At 38.8% G+C, this 20660-nt stretch overlaps 1 protein-coding gene across 2 annotated transcripts; it reads right to left on the bottom strand.

Moving 5' to 3' along the window:
• Nucleotides 1–3023: 3023 nt before the first annotated feature.
• Nucleotides 3024–19373, bottom strand: tcaf2 (TRPM8 channel-associated factor 2). Of its 2 annotated transcripts, XM_002934581.5 has the most exons (8): nucleotides 19268–19373; nucleotides 15590–16211; nucleotides 12943–13898; nucleotides 12343–12437; nucleotides 11175–11388; nucleotides 6801–7040; nucleotides 5738–6075; nucleotides 3024–3774 (listed from the first exon to the last, which is right to left on the bottom strand). In XM_002934581.5, the coding sequence occupies exons 2-8, from the start codon at nucleotides 16204–16206 to the stop codon at nucleotides 3517–3519; spliced, it is 2718 nt and encodes a 905-aa protein (XP_002934627.2). In that variant the 5' UTR covers nucleotides 16207–16211; nucleotides 19268–19373; the 3' UTR covers nucleotides 3024–3516. The 2 variants fall into 2 exon arrangements, with proteins under 2 accessions (XP_002934627.2, XP_031754966.1); XM_031899106.1 differs by lacking the exon at nucleotides 6801–7040.
• Nucleotides 19374–20660: the final 1287 nt, after the last annotated feature.

Below are 20660 nucleotides of genomic sequence, written 5' to 3'. Positions count from 1 at the left end.
GGCCAGCTTGAAGTATATTGCAATATATGGACAAACAATCCCTTTGTTTAAAGGGGAGGGCATTTCTTGGAAGCTTAATGCACAGAATGTCTTAATTTCCTATATATAGTGAATAAAGTACCCAATATTGTAAAACATAGGAAGATAAGTCACCTTTGGCCTTGTACTTTTATACAGGTCATGGAACTCTGAGGTGACTTCTAATATCCTCATATTTTACAACAGGTGGTACATATTATATACTTTATTATAATACAGTTATAGTTTTAGTGAAATTACATCACTAAGCACCATTTATAAGGATAATGTACAGTTTGGTCCCATAGGGAAATGACCAAACTGTATATTATATATTGATAATGGGTGAGTGCAGAGGATCTGTTGGTGTTGCCCAATGTATTGCTGTTCAGTGTACTCCACCAATTATATATTGGGCACAAATGTGCAGACTCAGTAGGTCCCCTAGAATTGTCAGGCTCTGGGCAAATATCTCCTTTGCCTAATTCAAGGTAGAGGGCTGTTTTCATACGAAACAGAGGTGGGCGGCACCCTGGAGTTGGGAGCGTGTCGTGCAAGGGCGCAGATGCAGTGCCGGGAGGGAGCATCCAGGAAAACAAATGTGGGGGTAAGAGATCCCGGACTAGGGGTGGCAACAGAGGTAACTGCCTAGCGCCCCCTTGCTGCCGCGTCCCTTTTTCCGGCCCTGGTATGAAACAAACATACTTTAGGTTTCAGAGCTTGTGATAAGCTAAATTTTTCACCAGGTATGGATTTGTGATATGATGCCAAAACACCCATAGACCCCCAATGTATTTTGTGCACGCACACACACTCGAATGCATTCTGCATAGAAAAAGTTGCAGTTAAAATAAAATAGCAGTAGAAAAAGTTGACCCCAATGTATTTTGTACACAAAAAAAGTGCTGTGAAAAAATGCCCATATATATCACTGCACTGTGTGTATTTTGAACAGAAAAAGTCATCAAGGAAAAAGTCAGAAAAATGGCCATTGATTGCCATTTACCTCAACGCATTTTGCGTATTTTCGCCATTTCACGAATTGAAGCAGGAGATATTCACTCACCACTATTCAGAACCAGAAAGGTCCTTAACAGTGAGTTGACTCCTGAAGAACGTGTATTTTGTGTTTGAATTCTATTAAATTAAAAATCGGAAATTAGTTCCTCCTGCTCCAAACGTACTACATTCCTGAATAAAATGTCTCATGGTTTTCATTTTGTTTTCTTATCTCCCATCTTATCTTATCGAAAACTGGGCAGCAAACTGGAAAATGAGGTTCAATGTTGACAAGTGCAAAGTTATGCACTTTGGTAGGAATAATATTAACGCGAACTATCTACTGAATGGTAGTGTGTTGGGGGGATCCTTAATGGAGAAGGATCTAGGGGTTTTTGTAGATCACAAGTTGTCTAATTCCAGGCAGTGTCATTCTGTGGCTACTAAAGCAAATAAAGTGCTGTCTTGTATAAAAAAGGGCATTGACTCAAGGGATGAGAACATATTTTTGCCCCTTTATAGGTCCCTGGTAAGGCCTCACCTTGAGTATGCAGTGCAGTTTTGGGCTCCAGTCCTTAAGAAGGATATTAATGAGCTGGAGAGAGTGCAGAGACGTGCAACTAAACTGGTAAAGGGGATGGAAGATTTAAGCTATGGGGTTAGACTGTCGAGGTTGGGGTTGTTTTCTCTGGAAAAGAGGCGCTTGCGAGGGGACATGATTACTCTGTACAAGTACATTAGAGGGGATTATAGGCAGTTGGGGGATGTTCTTTTTTCCCATAAAAACAATCAGCGCACCAGAGGTCACCCCTATAGATTAGAGGAACGGAGCTTCCATTTGAAGCAGCGTAGGTGGTTTTTCACGGTGAGGGCAGTGAGGCTGTGGAATGCCCTTCCTAGTGATGTGGTAATGGTAGACTCTGTTAATGCCTTTAAGAGGGGCCTGGATGAGTTTTTGAACAAGCAGAATATCCAAGGCTATTGTGATACTAATATCTACAGTTAGTATTACTGGTTGTATATATATAGTTTATGTATGTGAGTGTATAGATTGGTTAGTATAGGTTGTGTGCTGGGTTTACTCGGATGGGTTGAACTTGATGGACAATGGTCTTTTTTCAACCCTATGTAACTATGTAACTATGTACAAAGATGGGTATTCTGAATAATATGATGCCTGATACAAGAGTACCCACGTATGTGGCATGTTGACACCCCACATTTTGAACAGTACATATGAATTTTACAACCCTTGTCAATCCCCCTGGATTTTATTTCTAACTTTAGTGGGGGAGGGCAAAGGATATTGTTGGGATAGGTTATGGGTTTGTGCAAAAATCATCTAAATTTGGTTGCGGGGAGATTAAACTTTTATTTTTGAGTCTGACAAATGACCTCATGCAAAACCTGTCATGGTCTGCATTTTGTGTGTCATAAAAGCCCCTTAAATAAAAACGGTACCCAATAAAATTGTAATTTTGATACACATTTTGATACATTTAATATGGATAATTCTCTTTTGACTCCTGCATTTGCTCCAACGTGGGAGGGGTTGTATTAGAATTATCCAGCTATATGGCATAGTGCATACAAATTAACATAATTAATATTTCAGCCAGTGCCTATATAAAACACTAGGTTAAAAGTGTGATAAAAGCCCCCCCCATTGTGAAGAAAATAGGTATATGTGTCTTTCTACTCCAAACTACCTTTCTTTTTCTGTACTGTTGTTTGTTTGTTATTCCTTTCTTTTGTGCCTGTAAGATACCCAACCACGTAGATGCAAACTCTACAGGGCAGAGACCTCTTTTTTTATATATCTGAACACTTCATTTTGAATGTAATTGTATAACACTTCATATATTTATGTTTCCTGACTGTTTCTATTAATAAAGTGCTTTAATGTACAGCACTGCATCTACAAATCATACAAATACATATGTGCATAAACCATATGGAAGACTTCTTTTTACTAAATGAGTTACAGTTCCACCATGAATGTTCAATTTTTTTGTATTAGTTTTTATTATTTGTTAAAAATTAGTTATAAAATCATTGCAATAAAATATTCATAAGCAATAGACTTGTAAATGGAGTATATTGAAATTCTCAATTTACAGACAAAATTCACAGGCAAACATCACCTATTCAGAACTCATCCCTCTTGGGATGAAGTAAAAAAAAAAAAAAACATGAAAAATAAAATGCACTATATGATAACCATTATGTTAGGGTGTCACACTACATATTGCTTAGTCCGGATTTCCAATCCAATAACTTGCTGTTGTTGCTTCCCACTGGTAGGCAAGTTAATGTGCAGTTAATGTCTAGCAAAGACGGCAATACTTGACCTCAGGGATTGCTTACATGGGTTTAATCTATTTAGCTTTGTATATTTCTTGATTCTTTTTTTATGTGTCTAAAGAAGCATGTGGTAGTATAAAGCAGAAGATATACAACTAAAGAAGAACAGTAATAATGAAGTCAGTTATGTTCATTTTATGATTTGATTGCACTAAGATATGGCTTCATGGGATCCTTCTCCCATACAGGCAATGCAGATAATTTAATGCGAGTTGCTTCCTCAATGGGCCATCCCCAGGCCTCAAAGAATGGAATGAGATTGGTTTGCACAGCCTCAGAGAACTTCTCTGCCCACAGGTTCATCTTTGATTTGTTGTCATTACTGATGCCCGACATGCTCTGGTAGTCTTTGAATAACCGCTTGAATGGTTCCCAGCCAAAGCCTTCTTGCAACTGTAACAGACAGGGATATAAGTTATTCTCAGCTGGTCAACTGCAAAAATAGAAGTGCCATTAGTTTTATAATAAGGAAAGATTAAAGTCACATGACTGATGTTGCCGTTTTTTCAGATGGGCTGAGGGATGAATATGGTTGTCACCATTGCTGGTGGCTAAACCTGAATAAAGGGGTTGGGGCTGATGGCATCAGGGGCAGTCCTTTAATTAAAGTGATTGAAGTTATTATACAGAAACCAGTTATGCAGAAAGCTCTGAAATTAGGGATGCACAGAATCCAGGATTCGGTTGGGATTCAGCCGAATCCATGCTTCTGGCTGAACCGAATCCTTAAAATCACATGCTTTTTGTCACATTAGCATGAAAGTTGACAATTTTCCACTGCACACAAAGCACATGATTCTCTTTAACCCTTCCTTATCCTAATTTGCATTTGGTTTCGGTTCGGTATTAGGCCAAATCTTTTGTAAGGATTATGGATGCACCAAAAAGTAGATTTGGTGCACCTCTATCTGAAATAGAACAATGTTAATTTAGTAAAACAATTTCTCAATTTTGACTGAATTTCATTATGCTAAGCCATGTTGATATAAAAAACTACAGTGAGTATCTTAATATTTAAATGTTTTTCATTTATAGGTCAGATTATTGTTTTGGTTTCAGTAGGCTTGAAACCGAATAAACAATTGAGACAGGCCTAAGAAAAACTGAACTGTTTGGATCAATGTGGAACAGATGGCTCTTGGACAATTTGGCCACATGTAGTTGGCCAGTTGCATTAATATGATCAAATGGCCACACTGCTGACCATATAGCACTGATCTTTTTGTTTTTTGATGAAGCCTGAATGTGCAAGTATGGGAAAGGTTCTCCAGAAGGAGCTCAGACACATGTACCTTTACAAATAGCATCTAATGGGACACTATATTGCCTTTTACATAAACAAGCCCTAACTCTTTTAGTAGAGTAGTTTTTTTAAAAAAAGAACTGCAGCGATATAATGAAAATGATGTTAGCCTTAATTCATATTTCCATAAATAATGAATAAGAAAAAGGTGGTGATAAAGGGACCATACAGTATGTCTGATGATCAGTTATTTCATCTGTAGAGGCTTTCTCTTTTCTAAACAGTGTAAAAGGTTAAATATCAGCAAACTAAAAGAAATCTGCATGCCAAAAAGGAGTAAAACCAACCCCTGGGTAAAATCAACAGAATGCAAATCAGCTACGAAACAGCGCAAAGCAAAAAGTTGCCAGACTTCAGTTCAGCCCCCCTCAAATAAGCACAATCATTGTTTTTATTATGTGAGTGTGTGATCGCTACTTCAAACTATTAACGTATGTTCCATAATAATGTGTTCATAAACCTCCACACTATTCTGCAGTGCTGTACAATATTTCTATATGCTTTTAATAATACTACACTATTGGACACCCCCTTGACCATAAATTTGAACATAGGGTTGCACCTCTCCTGCCCCGGGAACTCCGTGAATTCACTGGGTGGGGCAGTGACATCTTGTGGGTTGATTGGCCAATGACCGCGTCAGTCTTCGAGGATCCTGCCCGTTTTTCCAACTTGGGAGAACCAGGCAGGCAGTTTTGACCCGGACAGCCCTACTGAAAACCGGGCTGTGTGAATCAAAACTGGACAGGTGTCAAACCTATTTGAGTGTAAATGCTCATAACCCCTACAGCAACAAGAGAAAGGCTGAAAAGAAAGCTTTTTGTCAGTTCTTTTCTAAGTATATTATTCAGAATTATTTTTAGGCAATAATAGTACATGAATGAAAAAGTGCCTTATACACCTTCCCATTCAGCAGTGCTCATCATGGCTGACTCACCTTGGAAGCCTAGCTGCCAAGTATCTCTTTTATTTCAATAATAGAGAAGGGGGTGTGAATTTTTTTTGTTTTATTCTAATTTACATGAGGGTTAATATATAAGATCCCAGTGTTACCTGTAGATAGGTCTCCAATGCTGTCCATACATCCCATTGTTCCAAATTGGATCCATTTTTCACATATTCCTGTATATAACAGGCCCTGGTTTCTGGCTGTAGAGAACCGTGTGCTTTATTCCGTGGGATTCCCAGAACTGTTTCATGCACATACACAGACCATAGATTACATGTGGCTTCCGTTGTGTGGGGTGGAAACTCCCAGTTTATTTTCTGCTGATTATGTCCTAGTTCATGTATTGGACCCCAGATTCCTACTGTCTGCATAACGTTTAGGTCAGTCAGTTCTTTAGCTGATTCCAAGTGGCACATAATGGGATATCCAGCATGCATCCAACCTTTGAAAAACAGGAAAACCATCTTATACAACCAAGCAGCAAAATGATTTTTCACCTACACATTAATATTGCTCCATGCTTTGGTAAATATAGGGTATGATTTTACTGTTTCCAGCAAAAAGTCAAGAGTTGTAAACTGTGAAACAATAAAACAGTAGGAGGGACAAACTGTACGATGTAAAATTATGCATTATGCATTTAGTACAGCAAATGTACACACTGTCTGCCTACAAAGATCAGAATTAGAGCATTCAGCTTCTGACAAAGTAATGAGAGTTGCAGCCTATAAGAATTAAGGGTATTCATAGGTACAAAATAGCGATGATCATGTCAGAAGTTTTCAACCTGTACTGGCCCTAACTCAACACCCATATTCAGCACTATTACATTATCAGGGATGGGTCCTTGCTTGAAGTTTGACCTGCCACCTGCCTGAACCCACACCTGATGCTCACCTTCTGGTCCTGAACCCAACAAAACTGGGATCACACTCCACCACCAGAGCATGCCAATGGATTACAACAATGTTTAGCTGCAAGGTTACCAGTATGTACACATGGGGAAAGGAGCACCAGTCCAGGGAAAAATTGTAGCAATTGGATCCACTGGTTATACTAGAGCCCCCAGTGAATTCAGCTTTCCTTGCCATTTAATCATGATTGTTTTAACTGTGCATTTTGTCAGCTGGCAAACATAAGCCAGCATATGTACAAGTAAGTACTTACCTGCTGAGATCTGCACATCTGCAACAAATCGCTCAGGACGTGGAAATGTCTTTGGTATGGCTGCAAGCTCAGTAATAGAGACCATTATCTTGTCCCAAAGAGACAGCAGCGCTTCTGGATCACTTAGTGAGCGAATAGCATCTGAGGGTACGGTTAAGATAATGTTCTCTGTAATCAGCTCTGCCCATGGAGCAGGCAAATAGCGAACTGATTGTAACCATGAGTCAAGGTTAGTCTTACCTATAGGGTAAAAGATCATTCTTAACATCAAACAAGTAGGAGATACACTAAATAAAATGAATCACAAAAACATGTTCTTAGTGTGCTTAATACAACAAGATACTTATACCATCATAATTGTGTGGTATTGCTTTGTACGGATAACAAATTATTTAGTTAAGAAATATGGGCCGCAGAGAACAAACATGACATTTATTTGTGAGTATTTACTGTAAAACATTTTTGTTGCTGTTTCTATTATGTGTGGGGTATTGCATAATCAACACAAAAGGCTTATGAACATTAAAACTAACTATACAAAAACACTACTATTCCATTTGTGAGCCTCACCTAGAACTTTTATGAAGTGTCATGAGTTCTAATCATCGCATTCTAGAAATGGCCTGTTGCAGGGCTCCCCTACTGACTCTGGTTGATGTCTAGCTAATTACAAATTTGACCATTACTGTACTAAGTTAAATGTTTTACCCTGGCCATCTCCATGTCAGCTAAGTATAAAGCTACGACAGAAGACACTCAGCTATCAAAAACTAGAAAGCCTTCCCACTCACAGGTTTCTTTTTGGTCTTTTGCCTTGGACCACAGGCAGTAAGAACATTGTTTAATAAACCATCTCAGGGCTTTGCTAAGAAGGCAGCCATAGGCTTATGCCACACGTAGCGTATGGAGCGTATTTTCGGCAAGCTGAAAAATGCTTGCTGAAAATATGCTCCATATGCTCCTACCTGTGCCTGCACCCAAATGAATTGAATAAGCACGGGTGCAGGCACATGTAGCCAATATCCTCCTAAAAACGCGAGAAAATGCAAAGTCTGGCGTTGTTCTGCAGATATCGGCGACATGTGCCTGCACCCGAGCGTATTTAATTCATTCGGGTGCAGGCACAGGTAAGGGGAGTTTCAAGCGTATGGTGTGTATTCTTGGCAAGTGTTTTTCAGCTTGCCGAAAATATGCGCCATATGCTTTGTGTGGCATTAGCCATAGGGGAAGTCAGGCTTTAGGGCAAAGACTCACAGAGCTACTAGTAGCAGCTACTTGTCACGGCTACTAAAATAGACAATGCTGATCAGTTACTGATAATCGTCTCTATGTGTGTTTTAGCAGAGGCAATTTTCAGTTTTGTCTATGGCAGGGTATTTTCTGGCTTTAAGTAGCAATGACAAGTAGCTGCTACTAAGTAGCTCTGTGTGTCTTCACCCTTAAGGTTTTCCTGACAAAGGGCTTCTGACTTGTGTAGGTAAATTGCACCAGATAATGGATCCTGCTTGTCCTTCCAAACAGGTTTACTGTATGGGTTCATAGGAATACCTGTTGCAGTGTGGTGGTCTAATGTTTTTTGGGGGCTTTTTGTATGTTTTTTGGGGGATGTATCCTTTGCTACTACATTACATTGCATGTGTGGGCACATATTTAAATATATATGTGTATCTGCTGAGAATGATTAAAAGGGGGGAAAAAACCTTTCTGGCTTGTGATTGCTCCACACTAGGGGGCAGATTTATAAAAATGTGAGTTTAGGGCTTAATAAATAAAAACTCACCCACGTTCTATTCATTCCTATGGGATTTTTAGAAGCATATTCATCAAGTTTTAATTATCACTATTCATCAGTTTTAACTATCACCCATTGATAAATAAGTTTCTAAGTCTCACTGCTGTGTTACACTCAGAATATCTTTAATAATAGCTTTTACCTTGTGGGTGACAATTATATTCCTTATGTGGTCACAAGGTTGCAGTGAATAAGTAGGTATCTATAGTCATGTGGCTACTGACCAGTTCAGGCTGCAGATCTGGATTCCAGATACAGATTGGTTGGAGGAACTGAATCCGGTTCTGGGGCTCTCAGGAGCATGCTTATTCCTACTAAGCCACAGCTGAACTAATTAGCCTTTTACCTGCAATACTAGCCACACCTTGCTATGGGGAGCTCTGTTGCAGCTTTCTGGCTCTGATTCTGTGTTTGCTATCATCCAGAGGCAAATAGATGAACTTGGTTCAAGTAGTTCTACACCAGGTCTGTTTTTCAAACAGCAACTGAATATTTTCTGCTAATGCAGAGTATATGGATTTGATCTTACTTGTATGGAGACTATTGTAGATAGAAATATATTCAGGTATTCCAGTTGCCACACATTGCTACTGCTGTCACTCATTATTTTACTAGTATGTTAATACTGGGTGTATCATACTAGTTGAACCATACTAGTTATTAGGAGCCATGTTGGTTTATTTTGTGCAATGCTGTCTTAATGCAAACCTTTTACATTTAGGGTCTCTGTAACTGTATACAGGTATGGGATCCCTTATCCGGAAACCCGTTATCCAGAAAGCTCTGTATTACGGAATGCCCGTCTCTCTAACCAGTATACACATCCAATAGGGTTCTGGGCTGACCTTTTGGGGCTAATGTGTTTAGCATTCTCCATACAATATAGCACTAAGGGTTGCAGGGCCCTTTTTTGTTGTAGGCCATTCAGTACTTTAAGAGCCACATTCATCAATGTATGATTGAGTCCGAATACAAAAAATTTGTATTTTTTTCTAAGTTATAGAACTGTGTATTTTCTGTGATTTTTTTCGTTAATTTGCGAAACTTTTTGGTACTTTGCGACAAAATCGTATTGTCGCAACAAGTACAAAAGATTCATTCAAGGTTTGGTATCATGACTTTCCTTGGGCCAGGTTGGAGCTGCATAAGTCAGAAAGTTTTTTGCGCTGTTTACGATTGTTCGGATAAGAAAAATTTGTAACTTTCGATCGGACCACAATTACACGACTTTTCGCAAAATTAACGCACATCAGAAATTTTCGTATTTAATGCAAATTGTTGCAAATCGTACTCGGAATTCGTACTTTAATGAATCGGCCCCTAAGACTGTGTTTATTACTGCATGTCCCAAACCATTCCCTGTAGTGCTTTGTGTATTATTAAAGAAAATACTGATCCTTTGTGTTGTAGATCACTTAATTCTAGGTTGCATTAAGGCTGCGGCTCATTCTGGCAATACTTGTTCATAACCAGGTAGGAAGTAAATGTGGAACAGTTCATCTTGTCTTTCCAGATTTGTTGTTCTCTTGTTGAGTATCAGGAATTCTACCTGTTTTTTCCCTACACTTTCAGGGGATATCATGTCCAATTTGTTTTAGGGTGAAGACAAATGGAGCTACTAGTAGCAGCTACTTTTTCACAGCTACTAAACTCCAGAAAATACCCTGCCATAGACAATACTGAGAATTGCCTCTGCTAAAACAGACATAGAGACAATTGTCTATTTTAGTAATCATGAAAAGTAGCTACGCAACAAATCTCCCTTGTCATGGGCGACTAATCTCTCCGAAATGCCATCCCACTGGCTAGAATGTAAATCGCCGGTGGGATGGCATACGCGGCGCCGCGATTTGCCGAAGTCGCAGAAGTTTCCTCTCAAGACAACTTCCGTGACTTCGGCAAATCATGGTGCCGTGTATGCCATCCCACTGGCGATTTACATTTTAGCTGGTGGGATGGCATTACGGGGAGATTAGTCGCCCGCGACAAGGGGGATTTGTCTCCCCGTGTGTCACAGCCCTTATATCCACAGGACCCTCATCTGCAGCCTTCAAGGAGTTTCCTTTTGTACTGTATGTGTAGGTTAATTTACTTGCATAAGCTGATTTAGAATGAGAGCAGAATCTGTCTGCTCTGGAATAAGTACATGTTTTAAGTTTCAGAGATTTCTTGGTAACCCTTATATTTCCATACCGTTGGTTAAGTTTGGGTAAATTCCATATATAGCTGACATGGGGATGGCCAAGGTAAAAGGGAAAATTACATCATACTTACACTTCGTGTCAGAAAGTTTTTTGCCATATAAAATAATCCCCCAAAGTTCACGTCAGATTCAGACATGTGCAGTAGGCAAAAGGTTAGAAGCATTTGCACATGTGCAGGTACCGATGTTTTGGCTTTCAATGGTGCATTTGCACATGATTTTATTTCCAGAAGCACGCGCCACCGTGTGATGTCACGATAAATATGATATCACTCTTTTGCTTATATTGTGTTTGATATACAGTAAACCAATATAATGTACATAATATAATATATCATACATAATACTGACATTGCACAGGCAAAGTATATTTACTTACCTTTTATATAGACTGGGGCTGGTTCTGCTCCATACACCTTAACTGGGATTATACCCAAATTGCTGTTAGCTTTCACAATGATGTATAGAAGTCCTCCCCAGAAACAGGACACTGAAACTTTTTGTCTATCAACATGACATTTGCGAACAACAACAGGGGCACGACAATACTTTTCTGCAGAGCTCAAATCGTCTGCCTGACAGCCAACCTGCACCTGTTATTAACACAAGACACAACATTTTGAGTGTGCGTGTGTGGGCATGCGTGTGTGTTAATTTTGTTAATTTTTAAGTTTGTGTAAACTATAGCTTTCTATGTAGCAGCTATTACACTTCACCCATGTCAAAATGCAAAGGTGCCTATTATGCTGTACAATTTCAATTTTTATGTATAGCCTCTTCTCTGTCTGTTTTATGTTGCCACTTATGTGCAGGTAAGTGGTTGAACACATTTCTAGGGTATCTAGGACTCCTAGGGTCCTCAAAGAGCCTAATATTTGAATATTCAGTCTTAAAACCAAAACTAAATAAATTGGACAAAAAGAGAGCTAAGATTTAAGATGTCAGCGTAAATGTCACCATACACGGGCCCATTATGCTGCCGATATCGGTCCCTTATCGGCCCGTGTAGGGGCAGAACCGAGGGGCCTGGCCGACCGATATCTGGCCTGAAATTGGCCAGATATCAATCGGCCAGGTTAGCTCCCCGAACCGGCTGCCCCATTGCCCATTGACCGCCCCAGGGCCAAACGATCGAATTCGCCTACATGCCTCCCCGATATCGCCCACCCATAGGTGGCCCGTGTATGGCCAGCTTAAGGCCCATGAAATACACTTATTATTTTTAATTAAATTGCAGTGTTTTCCTGTAACTGGAACTATTTAAGCCATTTGATCAATATGCTGCCATATTTATACAATGTATGTTTGCCAGCAGTATTTCAGTGCAGCATATTTGCAATGGTGCAACTGATATATATTTAGTAAACATTTGATGTTGCCACAAAAAATGGCTGGCATACTGATGTGAATGTTAGGGGACATATGAGGTGGAATTTAGAATCTTAGTGAATACGTCAAAATGGCTCAATAGTCTTGTAAAAAGTGAAAACATATTTCTAACAAGTGCCTTTAAGCTCCATAGCATTTTCTCTCTGTTCCTTAGTTACCTTAAGACCTTGCTGCACAACTGACGCAGGAAACTCAAGAACTGCTGTCTTTCTGGGAGCCAAGTACAGGCCAGTGCTTCTCCAGGCATCATTACCTAGTACAGAGAAAAATCATACTTCAGTGTGTTCCATAAACAAATTAGGTAGCAAAGTAACCTGTCACAACTGTTCCAACAGAAGGAGTTTATTTCTGTAGTTATTCATAATATAATTGTGCCATTGTTTATTTTTGTGATATAGGCAGGGCTGACTGTTGATTGATCATTATAATTTCCTATAAAACACCATAAGTATATTGTCTAATGACTGAACACAACTGGTTCAGAAACCCTGTAGGAAATCTGAAATATGTCACAGAACAAATATATTGTGCAGGGAAATGGAATCTTGGCTGGAGTAAAGCCGGCTTCTGCGTCACTATTTCAAAGTTCAGAACCAGTAGTGCGAAAAGGGTTTGTAAATGAAATCATTATTTTTATTGATGTATATTAAAATGTTGCTTAGAAATTTTCTTTCATTATGCAAAAAAAAAAACCCATAATATTTGGCTGGAGTGCCCCTTTAAAGTGGTATGATGTGATTCACTATACAATACATTACCAGGGTTTGTGCCATCAATCTCAACAGTGACTGAAGGTCCCTTTTCCAGATTATTTGATTCATCACACTCCTGGCTCACAGTAAAGGTTTCATGGGCCAAACACAAGATTAATGCTTCTTTGGAGCAGCTGCTCACAGGACACGCCTTGCTGACCTTAGGTATATCACATGTTCGCATCATTTCTACAAACTGACTCTGAATGGAGCTGATGATAGGACTGGCTGGGAGCCTCATAAAAGCGGTGACATCCTGCCTAAGCTTGATCATCCAGGTGCTCAAGGGAGGTTTCAGTTCTGCACTGCTCTGAAGTTCAGTTTGCAAATTACAAAGTGCTCTGTGAAAGTGATACTGTTCATTGGTTTTATCTGGATTGATTGCCTTATAATTGCCCTCAGGAATGGTTCTATCCAGTATGCTAATGCCAAACTTATTCAATATCTTGTTTCCAGGGTAGTGGGTAAGGACATCCAAGTCTGAATTCTGATAGGACCAATACCAGGCATGGCCAGCAATAAGAAGTCCTCCACCCTCTGCAACAAACTGATGGATGGCCTTTGCTTCTGCATCACTGTAGGACTTGCAGCAGTAAACACTTAGATCAGAGACTAAACTAGATACATTACAGGGGATGTTTTCTCCCTTCAAAAGCTCAGCAAAGCTTCCCAGGTTCTTGTGAACACCAATTCTTCTGTTCTGGTTTATATCTAGCCAAGATATGACTTTGAGCATTAATGTTTTGAGCTCTGGTTTGGATAGGTAACTTTCATGTGTTGCTACAACCACTCGTCCTTTGCCATAATATGTAGCACCAAGAAAACATTGCTTGTTTTCACTTAGCCCAATTGGAAATGACAAAGCACCATGCAATAGAAGATCTGAAGGAATATTTGACCCACTGATGTCCAGCTGAGACATGCCATTCAGAAGGTACTTCTGGTCGAGTGAGAAGTCAAAACTGCACAAGAGAGAATACTGCAGTATTAAAAATCATAAGAATTACTATACGAGCAAGACTTGCAAATGGCATCAGAAGAATATAAGAAAACAGTTAGAAGGACATCTAGATGAGGAAACCAGAGCAATCAATAAGGCTGTGCAAGTGTAGTATTTATAGAGATGGGAACAATTTAGTTAAAAACAAAACTTTGTGTGTAGGTGATATGTAACCACCTTAATTATCAGTGGATGTGGATTGTTACTTTATATGTGTGATTTTGATCTATGTTTTATTTAGGTTTTCATAAAATTATATAACTTCCAGTTTAGCTGGTATTGGTAATAACTTGTAGCTTACAGGTCAAGCTGCACTTGACTTGTAAGAAAGTAGAGGGAGAACTGGTCATGGCATAAAAAAACAAGACGACCAGCAATAACAAGTGTGCCATTTGCCAGTTCTCAAGATGGCTACAAAAAGGAAGCGATCCCTGTAAAAGCTACTAGTAGATCTACATTGTATCCTCCTCAAGTTGATGCCCAACCAAAAAGATTCAACTGCACCTTGCTAAACATGCTTGGTACACTTAAGTCCATAGCAACCAATGAGAAATTAGATTTCAACGCTCACCTACAAGTTAAACAAAAGCAAATATCTGGTTGCTATGGACAACATTACTGTTTGGATTTTGGAGTTGCCATGTTATTACTATTACATGCTTATAACTGCACTCGACTCGAGACTACTAGATATTCTCTACACTTCCTCGTGTTTGGCAGAGTAGCACGACTACCATTAGATCGCTACTTTGGAGTGCCAGTGGATGGTATGGACAGTATTAGTCATTCTTAGTATGTTGCCTAAAGCCTATTACCTTGATAAGGAAAATGCTTCTAAAACTAATTAAGAAGAGACTATATAGAAGACAAAGTATGGCACAATGAGCTTGTTCCTGTAGACAAAGTGTTATTGAGAAACCTTGGAACGAGGCCCGGCATAAACTAGCTGGTTGTTGGAATACAGACTTCTATATTGTGACTGATAAACTACCTAGTATCCTTGTCTACTGCATCAAAGGTCTAAGGAGTATTTTAAAGTCTGGCACTGCAATCATCTCTTACCCATAGCTCAGGTACCTGACTCAGAAATTGAGAATCAAACAAACCCTACTGTTAGTGATGGTTCCTTTTATGCTGGGAGTTTACACAGTGACTGTGATGATTCAAGAGTTTGTTCCTGCTATAAAGTCTGGATTGAATTAAACCCAAAATTCAGTTTGGGATGTATTTGGGGTGGGAGGAGAAGGAGGCCTCCTAATGCACTTAATGATAAGTGCTAAACCTTGTCTTACTGATGTTCAATTTTGACTTCTACAAATTTAATTTCTCAAATAGAAATGCTGAAATGTTAAATACATAGATACACACATGCATACAATCTGACTGGATTTATAAAAAGAGATTCTGGTATTGTGGACAGGAATGTATATATTCAAAAGAAATTGGGGATTATGTGTTTTGTAAAAATTTCATGTGTAAAGGGTTAATATTGGGTATCCATCTAAGAGGTGGAGCAAGACCTGTAAAAAGTGTGGCTATACATTGTATTACATATGACTTGAGAATGTTGCCTATTTTTCTATGTGTTTTTAACAGTGTTGGGAGTGCAGGACTTTTTTTGGTGTATTTTTATACACACACACACACATTTACCTTGTATAAATTGTAGTCTGTGGTATATTCTCAGTCACACAGAATTTTCCTTTCTCTCCATAGTCACTGGTAAAGTACACCCCAGAAACTGATATAATTTTGTTTCCTGGAAAATGGTGGAGGACATTTTCCTCTCTGTGGCTGTAGGACCAGTGCCAAGCCTGAGCGCCAATCAGCAGGCCTCCCCCTTCTCGCACAAATGAAATGATCTGCTGAGCCTGGCTATCATCATATCCATTAGTACAGAACACTCCTAGGCCCTCAGTCAGGGTGGAAGTCTTTTGGACTCTGGAACCGTAGACAGAGAGATTATCTGCAAGCAGATGTAATGCATTTTGCACCCCAATGTTGGCTTCTGAATTTGGCCTTAACCAAGATACCGCATTTTTCAAAAAGTCCATAAACTCATTCATGTTTAGATAACCCTCATGGGCCATAACCACTACTTTTCCTTTTCCATAACGAGCAGCAGCAATGAGCACATCTTTTTTTGGAGTTACCAGCACAGGGAATGCAGTGTCTCCTGTTAGCAACAGCTTGCATGGAACAGCTTCCCCAGAGAAATCCAGAGAACCTATACAATGGACCAAAGAGTGGTAATCTTCATGAACTTTCATATTTCCTATAAGAGAACACATGGATAAAATGCATAGTCAGAAAAAGATTTTTGTTAAAAGGCAGACAGACTTGTATTGATATTTTGTAACATAGCATATGAGATTGCGAGATATAATCCCATTTATTCAACCTTGGCAAATGTCAGTATCAATCCAGGGGGAAGGCAAACAAAACACCCACCAGTCCTGCTGCCAATTCAGCCTCTTTTCTCAATCTTGTCAAGTTCTGCTGAGCATTTTTATTAAATTGTACCACATTCTTATCATATTGTCTTACCAAACGTTTAAACAAAAGTATTTTTATTTGTATAATAAACTATAGGATTGGGGGTATCTCCTGGTACTCTGCAGGCAGAGCACCATTACATGGAACTCTACTTTGGAGCCTAACAGGAACATTGGTGGTAATGGGCCTTCAAAATAAACTGTTACACTCACACATTTCTTCACAATAATTTTTGGTGTCAGTGGTAACAGACAGTTTATTGTTTAATGGAAATCTCAGTACACAGACTTTTCCGAGATTTATTATGCAACAAAACTGTGACAATTCGAATCCAAAAACAAAAGTCAAAGGCAGATGTCCCTTCACTTCCCTGGAAGATCTTTCTTTGCTTTGAACCTTTAGAGGTTTTTCAGATTTTTGAAGCTGGTTTGATGCAACAATAAGAAAAAGTTGCGGTTATTGTGTGAAAAGTCAAACTCACAGTTGCACATTATTTTTCAGTTCAGTTTTTTTGCGACATTGATGGAAATGCGTTTATTCAAAGTTTTCAAAAATAAAAGTCATAAAAAATTTGAGTTACTAAAACTGCCTCCATGTGTATAGCCCAAACATACCAAGATCTCAGTGTTGCCTCATAGGGATTTCACACTACCCTGGGCCCTACCTACTAAAGTCTTTACAGTCTGGAGGGTGTAACTTAATTATTATATTTGTGGTGCAGAACTGTGAGCTGGCACGTTAAATTTTTAGTTAAGATAGCCCAACAGGATGGTCTTCTGAAACTGACCCACAGATGACATACATGCCATGATGGCTCTTAAGTATGAGAGAAATTGTTCAAACTATGTTGATGCGTTTTTGCATAGCTATGTATGACCTATAGATATGGTCATCATTGTAATATAAATATGTTTAACATGGCTTTTATTTAGCACATATTTTATGTTTGTGATGCATGCCGACTGTGCAGATGTTATTTTTTATTGCTGTTTGCTTAAAGGACATGTAAAGCCTACATTTGCCTACAATGTATATCAGTTGGGCACGCCTCCCCCACCCAAATGGCATCATTTGTACTGCATATATCCTCTCCGTTTGCTAGCACCATCACATTCTCCTAAAGCAAGTAGAAGCTTTCACCTGGTGGCCATTTTCCCTCTGATACATAATCAGATACATTTAACATGCAAACAGCATACACACACACAGTCCCTTATTCAGCATACATTTCATCAGGAATACAGGCTTACACAGGCAGAACTGTCTCTGATAAAAGTTCTACTTGGTTTGAGCTGAGCTCAGGAGAGTTGTTTGGGAGAAAAAAATTGAAGCAGACAGCTAGAGCTGAGTTTCTATAGGAACCAGCAATGCCATCTCTTTACTGGCTGCTAGACTGGAGGGTGTGTCTAGTAATCTGAGCTTAGAACAACTGAGCATGCCCACAAACCAACAGCCAAAGCAAATTCCTGAGGGAGGGGGCCAAGTGGGTTAGAGGAGGAGAAGGAAATCTAAGTGATTAAGGAGATGTTGCAGCCTTACTATTAACCTCTGGACAACCAGTGTGGCAGGTATTGAAAGATTTCAAAGAGGCTATTCACTAATTAAATTTTTGTGTGTGGGGTTTGCATGTCCTTTAAGTTATTAAAATACAAAAAGCCAGATTTCCAGAATGTGTACCCCTAGATTCACTAGCCAGCGCATCTCGTCCTCCCTTACAACCCCCTAATCTATGCGCTACAGAACAAACAAGTAAGTGCAGATGTAGCTAAGCAGGATGCACTCTAGGCAACAGGTAAATTAATTGAAGGAGAATTCTACTGACTCCCTCATATAAGGGAAGAGGAAGAGGCTCGGCTCCTGTTACAAATAGAAAAGTCTGCAATTTTGGAGCAAGTCTTAGTAATAGGGGATTTTAATAACCCAGATATTGACTGGAGCAACTGTTAATGGAAACAAGTTAATAAATGTGCAGCATAACTATTGCAAGTCACAGATTATTGCATACTCAACCAGGAATAATGCTATATTGGATTTAGTATGTTCCTAGTGTTGTTTAGTTATTAAATACAGATACTACAGTCTTATTGCTATAATTATGAAACTGAATAATGTTGTAGATGATACAGGCGGTGGGGCAATTATGGCAATTCTCATGGGTTGCAATGGACAAGCAACAAAGTATCTCTGCTAAATTAGGTTCAAAAATTGCGGCAGTTGAATCTACATGGAAACTCTTAGAATTTCATACAACCTTTTTTAATAAACAGGCATCCTTTCACTTTACAGCATTGTTTATTGCTTTAAAGGACAAGTAAACCCCAAAAATAATTTTTTCCCTAATAAAAGAAAACCTAATTCAAAGCAACTTTCCAAAGTGAATTTATTGAAAATTAGGGCTTCAGAAATTATTTGTAAATGTAATTGCTATTGAAAGCAGCATTTGCTGAACTCCTGGTTGTTACTTTTTAAACAATGTTGCAAAGGTCAGTCTCCTCCAGCAAAACAGGTCTGTCAATCTGCTGCTAGGAAAGGACTGGCAAACACTACTTCTAATAGCAATTATATATACAAATAAGTAAAAAACCATTACAAATTTGTAAGGAATGTATATTGCAAAGTTGCTTAGAATTTTGTTTTCTTTTATTAGGCAAAAATTATATTTTGGGTTGACTTGTCCTTTAATACTGTGTAATTGTAGTTAACAAGGCAGAGAGAAGTGTAAATAGAAGTGTTAATAATGATAGGAGTAAGCTTTGTGACAAGAAAGCATGGCATAAATCCCAACATACATCCTATACATTTTGGAAGCAGGGAGCAGATTGAAGTGGTACTTACAATTTGTGTGCTGCCCAGAGTCCAGAAGCAGAAGGAAAGCAGTTGGGTCCCAAGTAAACGTTTTGTTACCTGCACACTCCTTTTTTAAGTTCTGTAAGGGGGTGGGACTGCAGCTTATCCACAATCATCCACAGACACAAGGAAATTCCTCTCCCTTTGCTGTACTGCTGCATTCCTGTGTTGTCTCCTCCTCTGCACAGAATAAACAACAACAGCAGTTGTAAGAAATAATAGCCTGCTTCCGTGTCTTTCTCTCTCCTGTCAGCAATGGCAACAGGAATAGGGGAGAATCATTGGTAAAAATTACATTGGTTTATAGAGAATAATTTTACTGCACTTACTAAAGTGAGTCAAAATGTGCAAGAATTGTAGGCAAATTTATTGGCAACTATGCTGTAATTGGTTTACTAAGCAGTGATGAAATTTGAATTTGCCTATTTTTTGCTTATAAAAATTATCAGTGAATATCACAAATTTTGGCAATCATAGATAAAGAGCTGGTTTAATATTCAAATTGGCCAACTAATATAGTGGCAAAATCTTCTGGGGTATGACTAGCTTCTCATAAAGTTACTCATATAGTAATCACCTACTTATTGTTTTTCCAGTATACTTTTTTTACCAGATCTAAGTGGAAGATCCTCAAGTGGAATTAATATGTGGTATATATGCTGTGGAATGTGACTATTCAAGCTGCAGATAGAAGATTAAGCAATGTGCCAATGTATTTCTGCTTTTGGTGGCCCCTGCTCAGGTTGGCATCCTTCTTCATCTACTGCATCTTATGTGTCTCATGCACAGCGAATAGCAGGGAGATAAAATGTACAAAACTGCTGTGTGTATTTTATTCAACTCATGCTATCTGTGCTTAGACCGACATTCAGCACTTTTATATTTTGCTTTGTTTTTTTCCTTTATCATTATGTTTTTTTAAAAGACATAAGAGGTGGTGTTTTGAAAGTCTGTGTTTATATTTCATAAATTAATTGCTAGCAAGGCTCAATAATTACATAGAAACCAAAAATAAACAATGCAGTCATTGAACACAATTCATTTAAGGTTCAGCCAAAATATACAAATGTAATATGTTGACCAAATATCAGTGATTTCTGCTCTAAATTAATTATAACCATTCCTTTAATTCAACCCTCTCTACCCTCAATTCCCCTAGTTTAGCTAGCTATACCAATTCCCTCAGTTCTGCTATTTCCAGTTGTGTCAACTAATTTTTTTGGGAGTCACCCTGATTTGTACCCTCTTATCAGGTCACCCACTGTCAGTAATTGCACCTAAAAAGCTTTATAACTGAAACATGTAAAGCAGGGAGCATGGTCGGGGGACGTAACTTGGGCATAATGTGAACGTGTATGAGGACAAAACAGGTGTAGCTTGG

The sequence above is a fragment of the Xenopus tropicalis genome, chromosome 3, assembly GCF_000004195.4.
Source record: "Xenopus tropicalis strain Nigerian chromosome 3, UCB_Xtro_10.0, whole genome shotgun sequence".
NCBI lineage: Eukaryota > Metazoa > Chordata > Amphibia > Anura > Pipidae > Xenopus > Xenopus tropicalis.
Note: the sequence above shows the minus strand (reverse complement) of the source record. Positions and strands in the feature narration are given on the sequence as shown.

Coding starts and splice junctions, on each gene's coding strand:
- tcaf2 (XM_002934581.5), bottom strand. CDS start 16,206: ATGAAAGTTCATGAAGATTACCACTCTTTGGTCCATTGTATAGGTTCT. Junction 12,438..12,942: donor GATTGATGGCACAAACCCTG/GTAATGTATTGT, acceptor TCTCTGTACTAG/GTAATGATGCCTGGAGAAGC. Junction 7,041..11,174: donor AGCCCCAGTCTATATAAAAG/GTAAGTAAATAT, acceptor TTTACCCTATAG/GTAAGACTAACCTTGACTCA.